General features: G+C 46.7%; 5 protein-coding genes across 5 annotated transcripts; 2 read left to right on the forward strand and 3 right to left on the reverse strand.

Annotated features, from left to right (window-relative positions):
- Positions 1-1,905: 1,905 nt before the first annotated feature.
- Positions 1,906-5,565, forward strand: PADG_00689 (uncharacterized protein; the record flags this gene model as incomplete). Its single annotated transcript, XM_010757631.1, has 3 exons — positions 1,906-2,759; positions 2,822-4,399; positions 4,500-5,565. The coding sequence occupies 3 exons, from the start codon at positions 1,906-1,908 to the stop codon at positions 5,563-5,565; spliced, it is 3,498 nt and encodes a 1,165-aa protein (XP_010755933.1).
- A 1,922-nt stretch (positions 5,566-7,487) lies between these two features.
- PADG_00690 (uncharacterized protein) lies at positions 7,488-10,566 on the reverse strand (the record flags this gene model as incomplete). Its single annotated transcript, XM_010757632.1, has 3 exons — positions 7,488-7,901; positions 7,966-9,530; positions 9,585-10,566. 3 exons carry the CDS (start codon positions 10,564-10,566, stop codon positions 7,488-7,490), a joined length of 2,961 nt encoding a protein of 986 aa, XP_010755934.1.
- Positions 10,567-12,962: 2,396 nt separating this feature from the next.
- On the reverse strand, positions 12,963-15,015 carry PADG_00692 (elongation factor 1-alpha; the record flags this gene model as incomplete). Its single annotated transcript, XM_010758157.1, has 6 exons — positions 12,963-13,052; positions 13,132-14,150; positions 14,220-14,358; positions 14,716-14,774; positions 14,858-14,928; positions 15,011-15,015. The coding sequence occupies 6 exons, from the start codon at positions 15,013-15,015 to the stop codon at positions 12,963-12,965; spliced, it is 1,383 nt and encodes a 460-aa protein (XP_010756459.1).
- Positions 15,016-16,289: 1,274 nt separating this feature from the next.
- On the reverse strand, positions 16,290-16,932 carry PADG_00693 (DNA-directed RNA polymerase III core subunit RPC11; the record flags this gene model as incomplete). The annotated part of the gene is made up of 4 exons (XM_010757633.1): positions 16,290-16,325; positions 16,416-16,510; positions 16,661-16,870; positions 16,902-16,932. 4 exons carry the CDS (start codon positions 16,930-16,932, stop codon positions 16,290-16,292), a joined length of 372 nt encoding a protein of 123 aa, XP_010755935.1.
- Positions 16,933-17,705: 773 nt separating this feature from the next.
- On the forward strand, positions 17,706-18,505 carry PADG_00694 (uncharacterized protein; the record flags this gene model as incomplete). The annotated part of the gene is made up of 3 exons (XM_010758158.1): positions 17,706-17,735; positions 17,809-17,992; positions 18,129-18,505. The coding sequence occupies 3 exons, from the start codon at positions 17,706-17,708 to the stop codon at positions 18,503-18,505; spliced, it is 591 nt and encodes a 196-aa protein (XP_010756460.1).
- Positions 18,506-18,825: the final 320 nt, after the last annotated feature.

Below are 18,825 nucleotides of genomic sequence, written 5' to 3' on the forward strand. Positions count from 1 at the left end.
GGAATGCCGGGGGTTTGTCAAAAAACCTTGGTTGCAAGGTTATAACCTACCTGCGACAGTCTGTGATATGATGGGTAGGTTGCATGCAAAGTTGGCAAGCAAGCAAATAAGCTTGTTAACGAGACATGGAACACCTGGCAGTGTGAATCTGGAGACCAACAATGATGACGGAAATCGCCACATTCACCGAGACCCAGGAGATATAAATAAAACCAGGCGGGGTGATAAAGAACAACTAAAGCCTTAGATCTTCCCTTCCCTTCCCTCCCCACATACTTTCTTATTTTAACTCTTCTCTTAAACTGTCTCCGTCGAGGCTGAAGGGTTCGGCGCAGGGCTGAGCTGCAATGCGCTTGGGCGTAGTTGAACAAGATTCAACGGCTGCTTGTACCTCCAGAAGCAATAATAACAAAGAGGGAGAGAAAGCAGGAATGCTGGAACTATTCATAAGAATAATAAGAATCATAATAAATAATCATAATCATAATATAATAATAATAACAACAACAACAACAACAACGACAACAACAACGACGACAACAACAACGACAACAACAACGACAACAACACAACAACACAACACAACAACAACAACAACAACAACAATAACAATAATATATAATGCTATAATAAAACCCAAGCCTCTGGCCCTCGGAAGCGTGGGAGCCCTTGAGTTAGTTGTTATGTCAGGACTGAAATAGCAACCAACCACATTCCAGCCAACCAACGTGCTTGGGTGGTGCCATCGATGACCTCAGCCAACCCAACCCAACCCAACCCAACCCAACCCAACCCAACAGCCCAACCCAACCCGCTGAACCACCGCTTTGTCGACTTATTCTGCCCGGCCAGTTTTAGCTGCTCTGCCGGGTTTCCTCTGCCAGCCGTCCGGGTCTGGCACCAACCAACTGCGCGCTCCCCAGGTCTTGAAGCCTCCTTCGTTTCCTCGCCCTCCGCCCTCCGCCCTTCTATTAATTCGATTTTTGTTCCCTCCCTCTTCCGGCCCCCTTTTGCTATTTGGCTTCTCTTTCTCTGCTGCCTCATTCGTTTGGGCTCCACTCTCGTTTTCGTTTTCTTGTTCTCTCCCTCCCTTCCCCCTTTTTTCTCCTCCCCTTTCTCTTTCTACGCCCTTTCCCCCCCGTTTACAGTCGTTTGCCGCAAACCTGAACAAACACCCCCATTTTGAGTGTAATCTGTTCTGATCCAACCACCTCCGGACGCACATAACCTCTGCTTCTCCGTACTCCAGTTCATGGCCCCTGGATGAGGAAGTGATCATCGTTTATTCACACAACGTCTCGTCGATGTAAAATTGCTAGACTGTAAGTTCAAACAAACATACTTCCAATTGATTTGTGGTTTTGTTGGTGGGATTCGAAGTCGAATCAACTCCCCGTCAAAGTTTAGTGGGAAGAAGACTGAGGAGAGTAGCTTTGTCCCGGATCCGACCTTCATAATTTTTTTTTTTTTTTTTCCCTCTATGCTAACTAGACCCAAATTATTCTCTCCATCTACAGCATCTGAGCTGTCTCGTCAGCTTCCCACGCCTTTCGGCTCTTCTGTTAACCCGCCGTCGTTACCTCTGTCCTCTTTATCATCCCCCTCGCCTTTTTCCGCCCTTTCCCTTTCCCCCTTTTTCCCCCAATTTAACAACGTCTTGCTGTCTGATTCTTCTACAAAAGAGGAAGCAGAAACTCCCTGCTGCGCCGTACAAAGCCCGTCCCAAGTGCAAACCCACAAATGGTTTGACGGTGCGCATCGAAACCAAAACCTTCTCTGCGGAGAGCTGGTCTCTCCTTGATCCCGGGAGCTCCTCCTGACTGACTTCCATATCTCCGGAGAAACCCCCTTGATACCACTCCTCCCCCACATTTCCCCAGGTGTTAACTGTTCTCCGTTGAGAGCATGCCTAACTCGTCTGCGGAGTCCCAAAATGGCGCCAGCTCTCCAACTCTCTCACGCTCCGCTAGCTTTAATCACCTACCGGCACTGGAACCCAGTGAAAGCCAATTCGATGTGAAAAGAACGCTCTCGGAGACGAATTTACTCCAGTCTGCTGAAAGTGTGGTGAAACTGGATCCACATAGCTTTGTGACAGGTAAACAAGTTTTACCCCAATCGTCTATCCACCTATCCAAAGGCAGACTAAAGAAGAAGGACTCACTCCCCATTTCGTCTCAAAATAACACAGACGTTGAAGCGCCTTCTACTTCAATTGCGTCCTCATCAACTTCGCGAGAGACTCAGAACTCTTCGTCGGTAGAAAAGCATTCGAAGTCCCGCTCGGTATCAAGCACAATTGCGACCTTTGCTCGCAAACCATGGAAGTCGTCCAGCTCCCCGTCTCCTGCAGCAATTAAAGAAGCTAAGGTCGAGGATGCAAAACCCAATGCTGGAAGCGGCACATCGTCGGAAATGGCTTCTTCAGAAAAACCAGTGGACCAACCTGCGCCGCCCACCAAGTTGGAGAAATCTCGTCGAAATAGCCTCCAGGTAAAAAACAATCGGATATCGGGCACCTTTGGAATCAAACCGAAAAAGGAGGCTCCTACCGGGGCACAGAAACGCCCTTCCCTTCAGTCACTGCGGGCGAAAGTCTCATTGGAACGGCTCACTGGGTCTCCAGCTGGATCAAATGATGATGTTCCGCCTGTTCCCCAAAAACGGACGGTTCAATTACCCCAACTCAAGATAGATGCACCTCGGAAAAAGGATCAGTTGTGGTCTGTCTTTAGAGGGCTCGATACCGATTATCAAAAGTAAGATAATCCATTTCCTCTTTTAACTCAATTCATCCATCGTGTCAGCTAACAGTTCCAAGATTTCACTCGAAGAATAGTTCCCTCAAGGCCAATGTCCTGCGCTCATCAGTGCTTCCATTCATCTCCCGCTATGCGAATCACCCGTCCAATCAGACGCTCCGGCCCGAAGACCTTGATCGACGGACAACCATATTGAATAAATGGTGGACGGGACTCCTTGAAGTACTCAATGGGAGGACGAGTCAATCTTTAAGTGGAGTCGATAGACCAGTCTTTCTAGAAGCCATAATTGGAATCATGTCACGACCAGAATGGCGTATTCCAACCTTGCAAAATTCATCGTTACCCGTTACACCTACAGCATCCAACAATGGAGTCCCCGTCTCGAGATCCAACACCTCCCTTGAGTCAGCAGGGACAGACTTTCTCATCGACTCAATACATCACAACATACGGAATGTCTTTGCTCAAAACCTCCTGTCACAAATCTCCTATTGCGTTGATAAATTGTCAATGAGGAAAACACCAGCCAGTCTGGTAACCTTCTCTGGCAAGACTTGCGCTTATGCCTTCTTTTTCTGTCCCGGTGTTGCGGACGTTCTCGTGCGGCTGTGGAACACCACTCCAGATACGCTTCGAAGGGTTCTAGGCGGGTTCGATATGGACAGCAACTCAAAGGCCAGGGTTGAGACGTCCGAATACATCTCCTCCTTTTTCCCCTCAACGCTTCGAGCGTTAAGCTTCACGTCTCATGCCGGCCTTGTTCGCTGTCTGCGGCAGAAGACATCCCCACCACTTGGCGCAACTCACGTCAATTGGTCCGGCCCATGGGTTTCTCGTTGGTCAGGACGAGACACTGACCTTTTCTTCGTTTTTGCCAAGCACTTTCACATTCTAGTCGCCGGGTTTGTACCCTCTGCATGTGAAAGGTCGAAGTATGTCTTCGTCCCAGGGTTAATTTCGGTCCACGCTCAGATATTGACTGTTTTGGAACACACTCTCAATAAGCAGTCAACTTCTACGTCAATTGAAAATCTATATGCAGCAACCTCCACGACATTTGATGACTTTTTTGATGGAGCGGATGCTTCAGCCTCGGCGATATCCCTAGGCACTGCAAACTTGCTGCGTATCATGTCCGAGAACCGCCTGATCCTCCTCTTGAAGGATATCGTGACTGATCGCTCCCTCGAACCGTCTATCAAGCAAATGTTCATGGAGGACTTCTGCGCTACTCTGAAGGTGGCCACGAAGAAAGTTTCCCTCTTTGATCACAACGCATGCTTTGTCCTTTTTGACTTTGTAGAGGAGCTTGTTTCTGTTATCCCGCCCTACTACGAGTCGACCCGCCAACCAGATTTGCTAGAATGGGACTTTTGGCTAGATGTCTGCAAGAAAATGATGGAAAGCTACAACTCGCTTACAGAAGTGAGGGTTTTTGCTTTCATATATTGTATCTGGAATGAGATCAATCGGACTCAAGAGAAGAAAGAAGCGTTGTGCTTGGGGATTCTCTTGAACGAAACTTACTTCTATCGATATTTTAATCACTGGAGTCCGATGGTTCGCGCTTATTTCCAGAGGTTGTTATGCTGGCGACTGGCACGATATGAGGGGAATCCATCCGCACTAGATATGTGAGTACCAATGCGCTTTCCAACAAAAAACAAATCCGAAACAACCGGTTAGAAATTTGACTTACCCTTTTTTTTTCTCTTTCTTTTCTTTCCACTATAGACGTATATACAATACCTTATTAGACAGGCTTGGTGGTGTATGGAATTATTTTCTATTCTGCAAGTCAAGGGCAGAGAGGGAATTCCAGCTGCCATTATCAACGGCACCTTGCAGCCCAGCACCAGGGCGTCGAATCCTTATTATCAGGAACGACTACCATCCCACTTCCTCCCTCTTTGTTTGTTTGGACAATATCATCCCGCCTTCTGCCAACCAGCTATCAGCGTATACAAGACACGGAGCATTTCCAGACATCGAGGCTAATAATAGTCGTTCCGAGTCACCTCCTCCAGCGGGGAAGAAAAGATGGAAAGCACTTAAAACCATATTTGCCGGTTCCTCCAACGCGAAACCGGGGGAAGTAACTCCAACCAAAAATAGTTCTGACGAGTTAGAGTGCGGCATGAGGGACGATACAGCGATTGGGGGTCATGGGCCGTTCGAAAGCGAAAATCAACCGTTCGCGGAGAAGAACCCTCCGAAATACACTTTCCGATTCTCCCTCCAGTGGAACGATCGTTCCAGATGGCCAAGCAAGGACAGACGCCTATCCCCGCCCACTTTACCCCTCCCCGCACAAACCTTCATCCAATCCCTCAGAACCCAGTACGTAAAAGCCACCGACTCAGCGTCCGAATCCGTCTCCAACTCTCTATCCAGCACCATTTCAGATGACGGATCGGACAGCGAGAGTGGCGAGATGAACCACCATATCTCAAAATCCAACTCAACCTCCACCTCAACCACAGCAGCCACAACAACCACAGCCGTTGCAACACTCTCAACATCAGCAACTACTACAACCCTTGCCAATGATGCAGACTTATCTATCCCAAAACCCACTCTGACGCTCGTCACCTCGTTTGGAGATAGCCACTTCGCCAGCGGAGAAGAGCACAGTCATAATCCCCTCGCAGCAAGCAAATACGCCGGTCGAGCCCTGGCGGAGTGGGCGCTGGTTGTTTGCGAGTGCGATAATTTCTTCACCCGGAGACGGGACGAAGGGGTCCCCAGCGACGATGCGGTTGAGATCCCGATACTGGGAGTGGAGAACTTCCGCAAATAAACTTAATGGATTGCTTTTACTTTTGTATCACATGTTTTTCCCCCTTCCCCTTTGTCTTTTTTTTTTTTTTTTTTTTTTTTTTCTTTCTTTCTTTCTTTTCTTTCTTTCTTTCTTTCTTTGCCGCTTGATTACTATTTCGTCCTGCAGATTTTTGGCCAGGGGGCGGTCATTGTACAGTACAGTGTCAACAGCATTTGGATATATTCACGTAAAACATAACCATACATACATATACACGATATATATATCCTTCTCTTGTACGGATGGCGGTATTGGTGGGTGGTTGGTGGGTGGGGGTTTTTTCCCATCCTTGGGTTTTCGCTCCCGTTCGGTTTGCCGGTTGATTAACCCCAGAGCAAAGCGCCAATCTCATTTTTCGTCCAACGGGTTTTAAGTGGGGCAGGTTTTCACGTGGCATCTGGCTACTTCTTCACGTGCAAAAGCCAAAAACACATCGATGATGGTTGATTCTCCCGGTTTTTCATTTTGCAATTGTAAATTCTTTTTATCTATTCCCTCCCTTTAGAATCCAATGCTTCTTCTGTCTCTCGTGTGTTCACGGTGCCAAGGTTTCGCGCAATCTCCCTGTTATTATTTGGTGTGTATGTATCTATTTGTCTTTTGAGATTCGTTGCAATTTGCATTGTACGGCTGTTTTCTTTTCTCTTCTTTTGTTTTCTTGTTGATTACTGGGGTAGTTGTTTTTGCTGTTGTTGGGCGAGCTCCCGGAGAAAGGGGCTCCGGCGTATATATCTCTTTTAGAACTTTTTCCAGTTCTGATCAAGTCAGTCGAATATTTTTTTTCCTTCTTCTCCCTTTTTTTTTTCTTCTTTTCTTTTCTTTTCTTTTTTTTTTTTTTTTCGGTTCTCAACCTGCCTATCTGGCTTTGGTGGGTTTAATATTGGTGCTTCTTTGCTTCTGCTAAATCCCCCCCCCCCCTAATGCAACTTGGCCCAAAGTTGATAATGCTCACTGCGTGTAATGGTAATTTCTACGAGTGTGGAGGATGGATCGAACGATGAACAAGAGAGGGGTTCCTCGCGTATCGAGTAGAAGTGATTAGGATTTGCTCATTTTGCATCGACGTTACAATAAATAAAGCCTTATACTATTCTATGTACATACATTGTCATGTTGTTGCAGAATGGAAGGAACATCTGCTCTTTTTGCTACGAATTTACATCGTAGATTTTCTCTAAAGTGTTGGTTGGAAAGGGGGCCGACAATTGTGTTTGAAGACTTTTTTTGGGCAAAGGAGTGGGGGGGGGGGGGGGGGGTTGGAGGGAAGATCATGATCTTACAGGGTCTATTTTCCCACCCTCACCCTCTACGTGCCTATATAGGTGGGGGGTAGGTAGTAAGGAGGGTATATGCCTATCTGCCTGCGAACACCGATGAAACCGAATGTGTGAAAAATAGGCCCAATTAGTGCCATATAAACTGTATAGCATTAGAATTTCAAAAGAAGAGAGACACAAAGACATGCATGCATCTGTGAGATATTTTACTAGGATTGGATCAACTGTCTAGATAGGTTATAGCGTTTACTTTTCTTATATACGGAATACGGATTCGAGAGGAGGAAACCAGGTAGATTGCCACTATCGTCATTTAACATTTGTGTTTAAAACCTTGGTGTTCCAATTGTCCAACAGGCATTTGCCTTCTTTTTCTTTTGGAGAGATCGGGGGTTAGACGTGGTTTTAAAAAGTCGGAGCGGGAGTTGGGAAATGAAAAAAATAAAATAAAATAAAATAACAAGAAATCAGAAAAAAATAAAATGAACCAAGCAAGGAACAGCATGAATCTATCTTAGGAGCTCGCTTCTCATTTACCATATCCTCTTTCCATTTTCCAGCACAAAGGCCAATAACCAATAACGTTAACCAACAATGCACCACCCTTCTTCCCAGCCTATAGTTTTAAGAAGAAGCAGCATCGCCATCCAATGGTTCCGAAATCTTCTCCTCCACCTCCGGTGCAACAGAAGTTTGCTCTTCCCCTTCATCGGCTGCGGAAATAGTTTTTTGTGCGGCAGGCTCAGACACAACCAACGGCGTATCAACGTGCGGCTCAATCTCCGCCTCGACAGGCGTATCTAAATCATCGTGACTCGACATAGTCGTAGGGACCTGTACATTCCGCGGCGAAGATGACGATAACGTCGAGTCGCGAGCAGCAGCTGCAGCCGAGGATTCATCGTGATCAACTGCAGCGGGTTTTGAAGTCGTCTCCGTTGACAAATCGTACGCCCCAGGAGGTTGGGGGATAGTCGCGTCTTGGGAAAGGTCGCAGGGTGAACTTTCAGCACGCTCCGCGGCGGGGAACTTGGATAGCTGCTTCAGGTATATCCGGGGACGGTGACTTGGACTTAGAAATACTGGGGCAAGCGTTGATAACCACGAGAACCCCATCTCTGCCAATCTGCCAGACATCCCAGGCGCCTACGGACCGAATCTCAGGCACGGCGGACTCTTTGGCGGGTTCTGAAGCAGATCCAGCGGCAACTGCAGGCTTTCTTCTGGCTGGCCCTCGCGCTCGACCCTTCCGTGCATCGCTTAGCGGCGCTTTTTTCAACGACGACTCTTCAGGTTCTGCCTTCTTTTCTAGAGGCTTGGGCCCCAACTTCAATCGACCTTCAAGATCTGCGAGAAATCCACCCTTCAGAGCAGCGATCTTTGATCCCCCGGGACGAGAAGGGATGGGAGGTTTAGGTTTCGTAGCAGGCAGGGGTGTAGGTTCAGCTGAGCTTGCAGAGCTTGTTTTAGGCAGGCTCTCTTCAGAGTTGTGCGATGCTGGTCTTGCTAGTCGTGCGGGATGGTGGGGCTTGGGTTTCGGACGGTTGGGGACTGCAGGTGGTTTTCTGAGCTCGGTTGGACTTGTGCTTTTCGCTTCGACGGGACTTACGTTTGTTGATTTTGAGGGACGAGCTGGAATAGTCGGGAATGTGGGCTTCACTGAGTGTTGGGGAGACGTAGGTGTAGTTTCCTCCTCTTCAGGAATATGCTGAACAGTCGTTACGAGTTGATGGCTGTCAGGAGCATCTTCCCATATATCATTACTTGGAAATCGCTGCTTGGAGTCTGGTCTGGGAGGCTTTTCATCTTCCAGATGGCTCTGGAACTCTTTGGATGGAGAGCTGGGTCCTATCTGTAAAGTCTGCTGTTCTGATGATGGCTCTGATTGGCACTTGTCTTCAGCACCGTTTAGTTCGATTGGTATATCAGGCGTTGTGACAGTAGCTTCTAATTGTAAGCTATCAGGACTGTCTTCCCAAATATCTTTACTTGGGAACCTATGTTGTTCAGGACGACGCTTAAATCGGTCTGTAGACGTTATTTTAGTCACGTCATCATCTTCTGGGAACAGAGGTTCAAGTTCTTGAACGTCTTCAAGTGCCGTTTTAATTTCCTCACGTTCCTCACCGCGGGAGTTGAGCCTTGCCGAGTTCAGTCCCGCACCGTGCATATTGACGGGCCGGCTACTCGGGCGCATATGGGAGGCACTGTGCGTTCGACTGGGTGGTTCGGGCTCAAGAACGGGAGAGACTGCAGGTTGCATATGCTCAATACCTGGATCAATCTCATCGGACGCGAGAACGGGAGCCTCATCAGGACTGCCTTCACCCCGGCCAGGCTCTTCCAATGACTGCAGATTATGTGGCTTATGATCCTCTGGTGCGGGGGCAAATCCATCAGGGTGATGTTGGTGATGAAGTGGCTCGTCGATGTGGATTACCTCCTCTTTCTCAAGAGTGTCCACTGTTGAAACATGATGCTCAGTATCCAATGCACCAAGAACAACAGATTTCTTCCGGGGAGATTCTATGAAACTTTGCGACTTAATATACTCACCCTTAGCTAAGCTGGAACCAGTATGTGGAGAAGCAAGCCGAGAAGCAAGTTCATCGGTCGCAATGTATCCTACTTCTTCTTCCGGAGTGCCCACAACATTTGCGTGAGTTGCTATGAGGGGTTAGAATGTCTTTTCACCTATTTGTTAAATTTACGTATACTCACCTAGGCCTAGACCTCTATTTGCAGAAGTTCTAACCAATGTATTTAAATCATTGCTGCTCATGGCCCATTCCGGTCGCTGGTTCCCTAGACCAGGTCCATACTGACCCTGCTCCTCCCGTGCAAATTCGTCAGGGTGACTGTCATACCATGCTTGTTCAAATTTGTCATTCGGTTGAACTCCGTGACCATGGAGACCATAACTGCCAGGCGGAAGTGAACCTTCTCGACCACTTTTAGTTCGTTGGTGTTGACGTCCAGATCGCTGCCAAACATCACGGGCAACATCACCAAATGGAGCTGGTGAAGGGGCCTGTACATCGCCCGCGTTGGGGTCCATAGGCACCCTCTGGCCAATTTCCGGAATACCTCCTTCGTCGGCAAGGTGTAATGGCGACCGATGATTGGTCGACGCAGGAGAAGATCCGCGACGAGAGTCGTTGTTAGTCAGTGAATTCCTGGATCTAGAGTGGTCTGTCTCATCGTGGCCAGGTGATACGGCTTTTCCGAAGCCCGCAGCGGCAGCCTGATGCAAGGCGGTTCTGGTGACAACTGCCACCTGAGCTTTGACGGTGGAAGTCGGCAATGAGGGCCTGGGAGCGTGAATATGTAGATCCTGGTGCACATTCCGCGTCTCCACAGGCTGCTCTTGTCTTTGTCCCTGGTCATCCCAACTGGCATTCTGGTATAGCAAACTCTCATATTCCTCTCCTTCTTGCCCAACTGATGGTAGACTAACGCTAGGGGGACGAGCGGGAGTTTGCGATCTCGAGGCATCCTTTGAGCGCGAGCGTGCTGGACCCAGCCCCGTTGGCAATTCGTTCAGCGGTGACGGAGCATAGCTATCGCGGCTAGGAGAAGCAGGGCAATCAACGCGGCGACTGGTTGGACGGGGTGGAACTTTTGGCATCTCGGGGTTTCGAGATGAGGGATTAGGAGAACGGGATGGCCGAGGAGGAACCGTGGGAAACGTATTTGCTGACATTTTCCTTAATTGACTGTTAGGAAATAATGGATGGTCAGGAAAATGAGAGGAAACTGATAGTTCGATTAGTCTCTGCCAGGATCTTGGGAACCAATTTTAGCAAGGACTGAAAAACTGCTCGCTCTTCCACGGAATGTATTGAACTGCGAAAGGTCAAAGGGGAACGGATCATTCAAACATCCATGCTCAACTGAAAAATCTTTCCTTTGGATGTAATATTGTATCTTGTTTTCTTTTCTTCATTTTGTACTTCCATTTGCTTCTTCTTCCTCTTCTGTGTGCAATTTCACTCTGTAGGGTTTTCTGTTTCTCCTTGTTCCTCCCTCAACCGGTTTGACTGATCTCTCTTTATTTCTATCATTTTCAATAGGAAGCCATAGTTATAGAGCAATGAGTAACGCAGTCACACGGAGGCAGAGAGAGAAGGTGGTTTAAAAACTGAATATAGTTAAAGGATCAACTGAGGCTGGGGGAAGCAACATAGCAGACAAACATCAATGGGGGCGAATGCACCTCCGTTTGGGAACAGATTAGCAACGGGGGAGAGCAATCGCACTGGGGAGACAAAGGCAAGGAAAAGGAAATTGGCAGGGCATAAGATAGAAGGGATTTTCTTTGCGTATTTGAAATATGCGATCCTATAGTGGAAGCCGACCTTTCTAAGGGGAGGGGAGGGAGCTAACAACGACGAGCTGCTTTGACTCTTCAGTAAAAAGGCATTACGTGCATATCTTGCTTACCCTGTTAGTATGTATGTGAAAGATCGTCTTCCCTTTTCGGTACGGGAATAAACGAAATCTTGTTTTTCTTGAGGGGGAATAAGTATGCGTGTCTGGAGAACTCATATAAGTTCACAATGTCTTGAGCAGTGAACGGAGTCGGAAGGAATATATTCAGTTGTTAATTGACACGAGCTGCGGGTTCCACCGGACTTGTGAATGTTCAAAGAAAATGTCTCTTCACTTCAATATCGGTATGAAAATACTACAATTGAAATTGGAAATGTAGATGAAGACTGTGGTTGAGGGATTGGGTGTTGTAGACTCACAAGTGAAGTTGAATTCAAGGATGAGGTTGCGTCAACCCGACTTTTAAGCAGCGTTAGTTTCCTTTACTACCACGTCCGGACCCTTGTTTGCCACCCCCCCACATTTCCCACGAACCTATGACGTTGCACCTTTAGTCATGGGGTGGATTGCGCAAGGCCGGACCTAGGCTCATTCCTTGTAACTAATGAGTATTCCGGGCCGTGGGTAAAGGGTTGTCGGGTCGTCGCATTTACTAGCAGGTCACGGGATATAGGCGCTGAGATGAAACGGACTGTTGCAGCTTGGATATATCGATTACCTTGGATTTAGGTGCGTCATTGGGGAAGTTTTTGAGGGATTTATGAATAGTTCGAAACGCTTGGTTACTAGTTATTCTCTTTTTCTCAATTCGTGGAATAATAATAAGAATACAGAGCAAGAATTTATGACAATTTGATGACTAAATCTACATTAGCTAGTTAACGTTAACTAACTAGCTAACTATGCCGGTTCAAATCCTCGAAGATGCAGTGACAATAACTATATCAAGAACACAACATATCAGGAATACCTGGCATAACTTACTAGTAAGTTACTTGACCAGGATGTTGATACATGCTTGGTGGCAGATCTAGGAACCAGAATCTTAAGAGCAAGACCAACCTTCACCTAACATCTCAGCAAAGTAACCGAAAAATATATTGCGCGGATTCTCCCTGCTCAGATCATGAAATACGTAATTAGATTAGGGTACTTTTATCCTGTATTGCATTTGTGAGAAGAGAGGAGTATGGAGTAGTTATGAGGACATTTGTATGTTATGGTTACTCCCCAATTGACTCCTACCTTACAGGCTGCTGGCAGTGGAGCAAGCATCGGCACATTTCATGTACTTGCAATTACAACTCTTTTCCATGCTTCTTGAAGATGATGTATTCAGGACACAAGAATACATAACAGAGACTGAATAAGGTAATCTTTTAAACATGAAAAAGGTCATTAATACTTTAAATTTTTGATCCGTAGTTACTCATTAGAAAATAAAGGAAAATAACAAAGGAAATGGGTGACCCATCTAATAAAGAAACACAGGAACCAGGCATTTTTCCTTTTAAACTAGGGGTTGGACACAAAAGAACAGATGCGAGGGGAAGGGGGTTAAAAGAACATGAAAAAGCAACCAACTAAGTCCCAGTCGTCACATTTTCGCCCTTTGCACATATGCTTTCATTCAGGCGATTGATGATTAGAAAAAGAAAAAAAAACGCCCCTCCCTTTTTCCCATCAGGTTACCCGGTCATGCATTGTGCCCTTACTTGCTCCAAGCATTTGTCTTTTTAAGGGAGGAGAAAGGTGTGGTTGTCAGGTTTATTTCTTGGTGGCCTTCTGGGCAGCCTTGGTAACCTTACCGCCAGCCTTGTCAGACTTGACGACGGACTTGATGACACCGACAGCAACCTATAGAGAATAGAGTTATTAGCAAAAGAGTGGCAGAAAGTATTGACCGGTGGAGGTTCGGAAGGAAAGTTAGACTTACAGTTCTTCTCATGTCACGGACAGCGAAACGTCCAAGTGGGGGGTACTCAGTGAAAGCCTCAACGCACATGGGCTTGGAAGGAATCATCTTGACGATAGCAGCATCACCGGACTTGATGAACTTGGGGTTGTTCTCAACAGACTTTCCGGTTCGTCGATCAATCTTCTCAAGGAGCTCAGCGAATTTGCAGGCAATGTGGGCAGTATGGCAGTCGAGGACTGGGGCATAACCAGCGCCAACCTGACCAGGGTGGTTGAGGACGATGACCTGGGCATTGAAGGAATCGCAGCCCTTTGGGGGATCATTCTTAGAGTCACCGGCAACGTTACCACGGCGGACTTCTTTGACGGAAACATTCTTGACGTTGAAGCCGACGTTGTCACCGGGGTTACCGGCGGTAAGCTGCTGGTGGTGCATTTCGACGGACTTGACTTCAGTGGTGACGTTGGCGGGAGCGAAGGTCACGACCATACCGGGCTTGATGACTCCAGTCTCAACACGTCCGACAGGAACAGTGCCAATACCGGAGATCTTGTAGACATCCTGGAGGGGAAGACGGAGAGGTTTATCGGTAGGACGGGTGGGGGGCTCAATGGCGTCGATGGCCTCAAGAAGGGTCTTGCCAGAGTACTTGCCCTGAGCAGTCTCCTTGGACCAGCCCTTGTACCATGGGCAGTTGGCAGAGGGCTCGATCATGTTGTCACCCTCGAAACCAGAAATGGGAACGAAAGGAACAGTCTTGGGGTTATATCCGACCTTCTTAATGAAATTGGTGACTTCCTTGATAATTTCATTGAATCGGGTCTCGGACCACTTAGTGGTATCCATCTTGTTGATGGCGACGATAAGCTGCTTCACTCCTAGAGTGAAAGCGAGCAGAGCATGCTCACGGGTCTGACCATCCTTGGAGATACCAGCCTCGAACTCACCAGTACCGGCAGCAATGATGAGAATAGCACAATCAGCCTGGGAAGTACCAGTGATCATGTTCTTGATGAAATCACGATGGCCAGGGGCGTCTTTAAATGGAACATGTTAGAAAATAGACATACATGACGAGGTACGAGAAGGATAATAAGGAGACTCACCAATGACAGTGACATTGTACTTGGGGGTCTCGAATTTCCAGAGAGCAATGTCGATGGTGATACCACGTTCACGCTCAGCCTTCAGTTTGTCAAGAACCCACGCATACTTGAAGGATTTCTTGCCCAACTCTTCAGCTTCCTGTAATCAAATGGTTAGCAAATGGGCAACAGACCAAAAATAAATAATTCAAAGCTATGTAAACATTTCACAACATTAAAAAGAGTATTAAAGGCATAGCAGCAGGCCAATAAGGTGGTTCGTGGGTGGTTATGCACCCTTATAGTCCTGGCCAGAGGGGCAGTTTTCTTGGGTGTTGTACGGACATCACAAAAGCCCCGCTAAGACTATGCCACACAACCACCAAAATTTACCCCACCACCAAAAAAAGGCCGAGTCACCACACTAGTGAGAATCTCACCGCAACAAGAGTGGTAACAGAACAATGGTGGAAACCAAATTAATATTTTTTGCTTCTAAGTATTATGGATTTCTTACCTTCTCGAACTTCTCAATGGTACGGCTGTCAATACCACCGCACTTGTAGATCAAATGACCTATTAGAGACAAGTTATGTTAGTATGCGTTTCGCCAGAAGGTGTAGCGCGAGGCTCGAGAGATTATCGAGTAAGGTGCTTACCAGTGGTAGTGGATTTGCCGGAATCGACGTGGCCGATAACGACCAGGTTAATGTGAGTCTTTTCTTCCTTACTGCAGAGCAGAAGATAGGTGCCAGTTAGTCAACTGTAGACTTGCATATGAGAGAGAAGATGGGAAAGATGGATGATTTTACCCCATTGTGAAGGTATTTGGATGAGTCAAAGGAGTTGGAAAGGGTTGATTTCTTGTAGTTCTTAGGAAGAGACTAGAAGAGATCAGGAGAACGCTCAGATACTACGGCCAGAAATGCGTAGAGGTGCTGATGTTCACTGAAGGTTAGTTAGATGAAAAATGAGCGAGAGAGATATGGTAGAGCAAGAGACGGAAATTACGAGAATTAGGACGATGAGTGCAAGGGAAATTTGCAAGAGGGTGATAGTAGAATTTGAGCGGAGGGACAGATACGTGTAAGGGGATAGAAATGGATATGATGGTGGACAAGGGATACTTACTGAAGCAGACGGGGAAGAGAAAGGAGAAAGAAAAAAGGATTTTTGTGCGAGAAGAGGGGGTTTTTGTACGGTTTCAGTGGAAAGAGTCAAGGAGGCGAGTCGCGCTAGGCCCCTTCCGGATGTCACGTGGTGCCCAAACGACGAGGATTCAGCCTCTCCCCCACCCAACCTCTGCGTACTCCCGCTTTTCATTTTCATATGGACTTTATAGTTAACGAAAAAAATTCAGTCCGCTGGTATGTAGTGATGTACCATGGCAAAGGCCCCTCCCCTGGCTTCCGAGTTATCTACCTACATTATCCCAAGTTTATTATGTTGTTTGTTCTCTCGTCTCTTGCCTTATTTTTTCATGAATCTCGCCCCATGGCCGTTTGTTGAGGGAGCATTGGGGCGAAAGCAATTGCACCCTGGCGCATCCAGGGTTTGGCAATGCGCTGGCATGAAAAAATAAGCGGTACCTCATTTTCTCTCTCCCTCCCTGCTACCATCAATCATGCTCGACTACTTCATTAACTATAATATTCCAACTACTGTTGTTTCATGCAAGGGGCTGAACTTCTAAAGCGACCTCTTTACATTTGACTGAATACTCTTTCCCACGGTTCTCAGTCATCAGTGATACATGTAACCGATTAGTTATGTTACTACATTGAAGATATTTTTCCGCGGACAGATCTTATAATAATATTTGTTGATATGTATAAAGTATGGCTCTCTATGTAGAAGCAATGCTTATAGAAATAAAAATAGCAATATAAAAACAGAGAAAGACTCAATAAAAAGAAAACTCCTCCGTCAGTCTGTGCCCTTGGTCCGATCTCAAATTCCTCTTGAGAAAGTCCCCATGAAAAGAGTACACTCTAAGCTATGCGCCTGATACATCACACAACAGAAGACCAACAGCTCCTCAAAATCGAAACAAGCAGCTAACGCAGCAAGCGCTGTCATGTAGGTCTATCTCTAATTTTCTCTCCATCGAGCCCCACACGTAGTGCACTGTAATTATTGCAAACTCAGTATTGAATGCTTCAATCCCAAAAAGCTAAGGTGGGGTTTGGAATGACAAGGGTAAACGGCAGTCCATACCTTTAAAAACGTGGTCATCGGCTCATCTGCACTTCGTATCTGCAGCTGATAGAAAAATGCCCGGTCACCATCGCAGCCTTCAGCGGGGCATTGTGCTGTTATATCATATGACGAACAATAATCAGTATACACATGTACTCAGCAGGTATTAAGGGGAATCCTAGAAGATAAATATCCCGGAGAATGATATATGCTTGGGTTGAAGGGAATCGCAGCAGAATATACTGCAGCGGTGGAAGGCTCACTTCCTATGCTATCAGCATTCTTCCACTCGTCTTTTCCTCCCAGCACATCCGCAACCTCCTTCCGCTTCATTTCTGTTCGTTCATAGTACGTCCGATCGAGAATGTACTGGTACGGGCAGGTGCGGCATTCGAATCTATTCACGCCCAGAGGATAGCGGGAAGTGGGCTCTGCGCGGGAAATGGTGAGGGCATTGCTGCAGTTTGGGCAAACTGATATATATATATATATATATATATATACGGACCCGGTCAGGAACATCGTTGCGAGTCATTAGACAAAGATGAAATACACTAAAGAATGGAACGCACAGGTCAAGGGCATTTTTATATTTGCCAGGAGTTATGCCCTGTTATTTCCAGGAAAGAAATCAACGTCAGCCCAGCTACATATATATATGAGTAGATAGCAGAACCATATCTAAACTGAGCAAATCCCAAAAAACGAAATCCGTGGGCCCATTGCATTCTGTCGTCATCATCAAGAGAAGACATCGAGCGAGTTGAAATGTTCCGCGCGGCTATCTCGGCTATAAAAATGAATTGAACAGGCGCGACATATTTTACTACGCGGGAGCGGAATATCTTTGTTCCTGCGGATTGGATGGCGTAGTCCATTGATATGTTATCTAAATATCTAAACAACATGACAAAAAAATAAAATAAAATAAAGACTACAGCATATATGAAAAATCTCTCTTTAGCTGGTCTGGGAATGCCAGGATAACACTCATTCTGGTGGCTCTGGTTACTGCTGCGTATAACACTCTCTTAGCTGATTTTGTCCATCCTAATCATTTACTGCTCCCCGCCCTGTTCTCATCCCCGCCTCTTAGCCTTCAAAGCTGAAGGCTTCATTGTAAGTGTTTACCCATTGTTTGACTTGAATTGTACCCTATTTAGCTCATTGCTAATCTGACAGGAATTTTAGTCATTTCCTTCAAGTAGTTACGAATCTCACAGATTAGGCCTGCTTTGAGCTCAGACACCCCTCTCTTGACAAACACTGAGTGTGCAGCAACAGACTGATATCATACACACACGAGTCATGGCAAACAACAAAGAAGCTGGTGATGAGGTATGCCAATCCTATATTGCCTTCATCATACCAAAATTAATCAAGCCAACATAACCTGCTTTCTGGAAACTAGGGTGCCAGTCCTGCAGAGAGAGTTTCCGCTGCCTGCCGAGAAGATAACGTAGAAGCTCTAGAGGAAGTCCTGACAGATATGGAAAACGCAAAGAAAACAAATACTGAAATTGCCGAATTCTTCAATGCCGTTACGGACCCTCTGGGAAATCATGCCCTCCATATCTGTGCAATGCATGGCAGTTGTGAGTAGTTATTTTTTTCTTCCCATCTTCATTATTATTTCATCAACCATACTTCATATATATACCCCGTATATTCTCAACAAACTTACCTAACCACCCCCCCCCCCCCCCCCTCCCTCCACTGCACCCTAAACAGACCACGCAGCAGACTTCCTCTTCGACATCGAATTCTTCGAATGTGACCCCAAAACCCGACTCGACAAAGAAACACCCCTCCACCTCGCCGCTCGCTACGCAAGCGATAAAAGCCGATACAATTCCACCACCGACGCCATCACGATGATAAAGATGATGTGCGAAGCGGGCTGTGACCCCCGTGTCCCGAATAAGCGCGGCGACACCCCCTCACGCTTACCGGATATGGTGCCCGAAGAGGTGCGCAAGGAACTGAGGCGGGCGGAATATCTGCTTAATGAGGGACTGGCGGCGCAGCATGATGCGGGTGATGGCGGTGAAGGTGAGGAGGGGGAGGGGGAGGGGGAGGGCGAAAATAGTGCGAGTGATTCTGAATGAGGCAGTGTGGAGGGAAGGGATGGGGAAGTTTAGCTGGGGAATGCCCTCGGCTGGCTTTGTTCTCTATTTTAGCATATGGAAAGCGGGATGGGCGGCGTTGTGTGGAAGGATTGATTATCTGTTTACGAACTCCGTTATTGTTGTTCTTTTCATTTCTTTTTAAAACTGTCTTCCTCCATCTACCTTGTTTTTCTATCCTAGAACAATCACGCATTTGCAGTTATCAGAGAAAGAAAATAAACGGGAAGGAAATCGCTTTAAGCATGTGTACATCCTTTGCTGGTATCTCCATTTATATATATTTCCCCCTTTTTCTTTTA

The sequence above is a fragment of the Paracoccidioides brasiliensis genome (genome assembly GCF_000150735.1).
Source record: "Paracoccidioides brasiliensis Pb18 unplaced genomic scaffold supercont2.1, whole genome shotgun sequence".
In the NCBI taxonomy this organism is placed as follows: domain Eukaryota; kingdom Fungi; phylum Ascomycota; class Eurotiomycetes; order Onygenales; family Ajellomycetaceae; genus Paracoccidioides; species Paracoccidioides brasiliensis.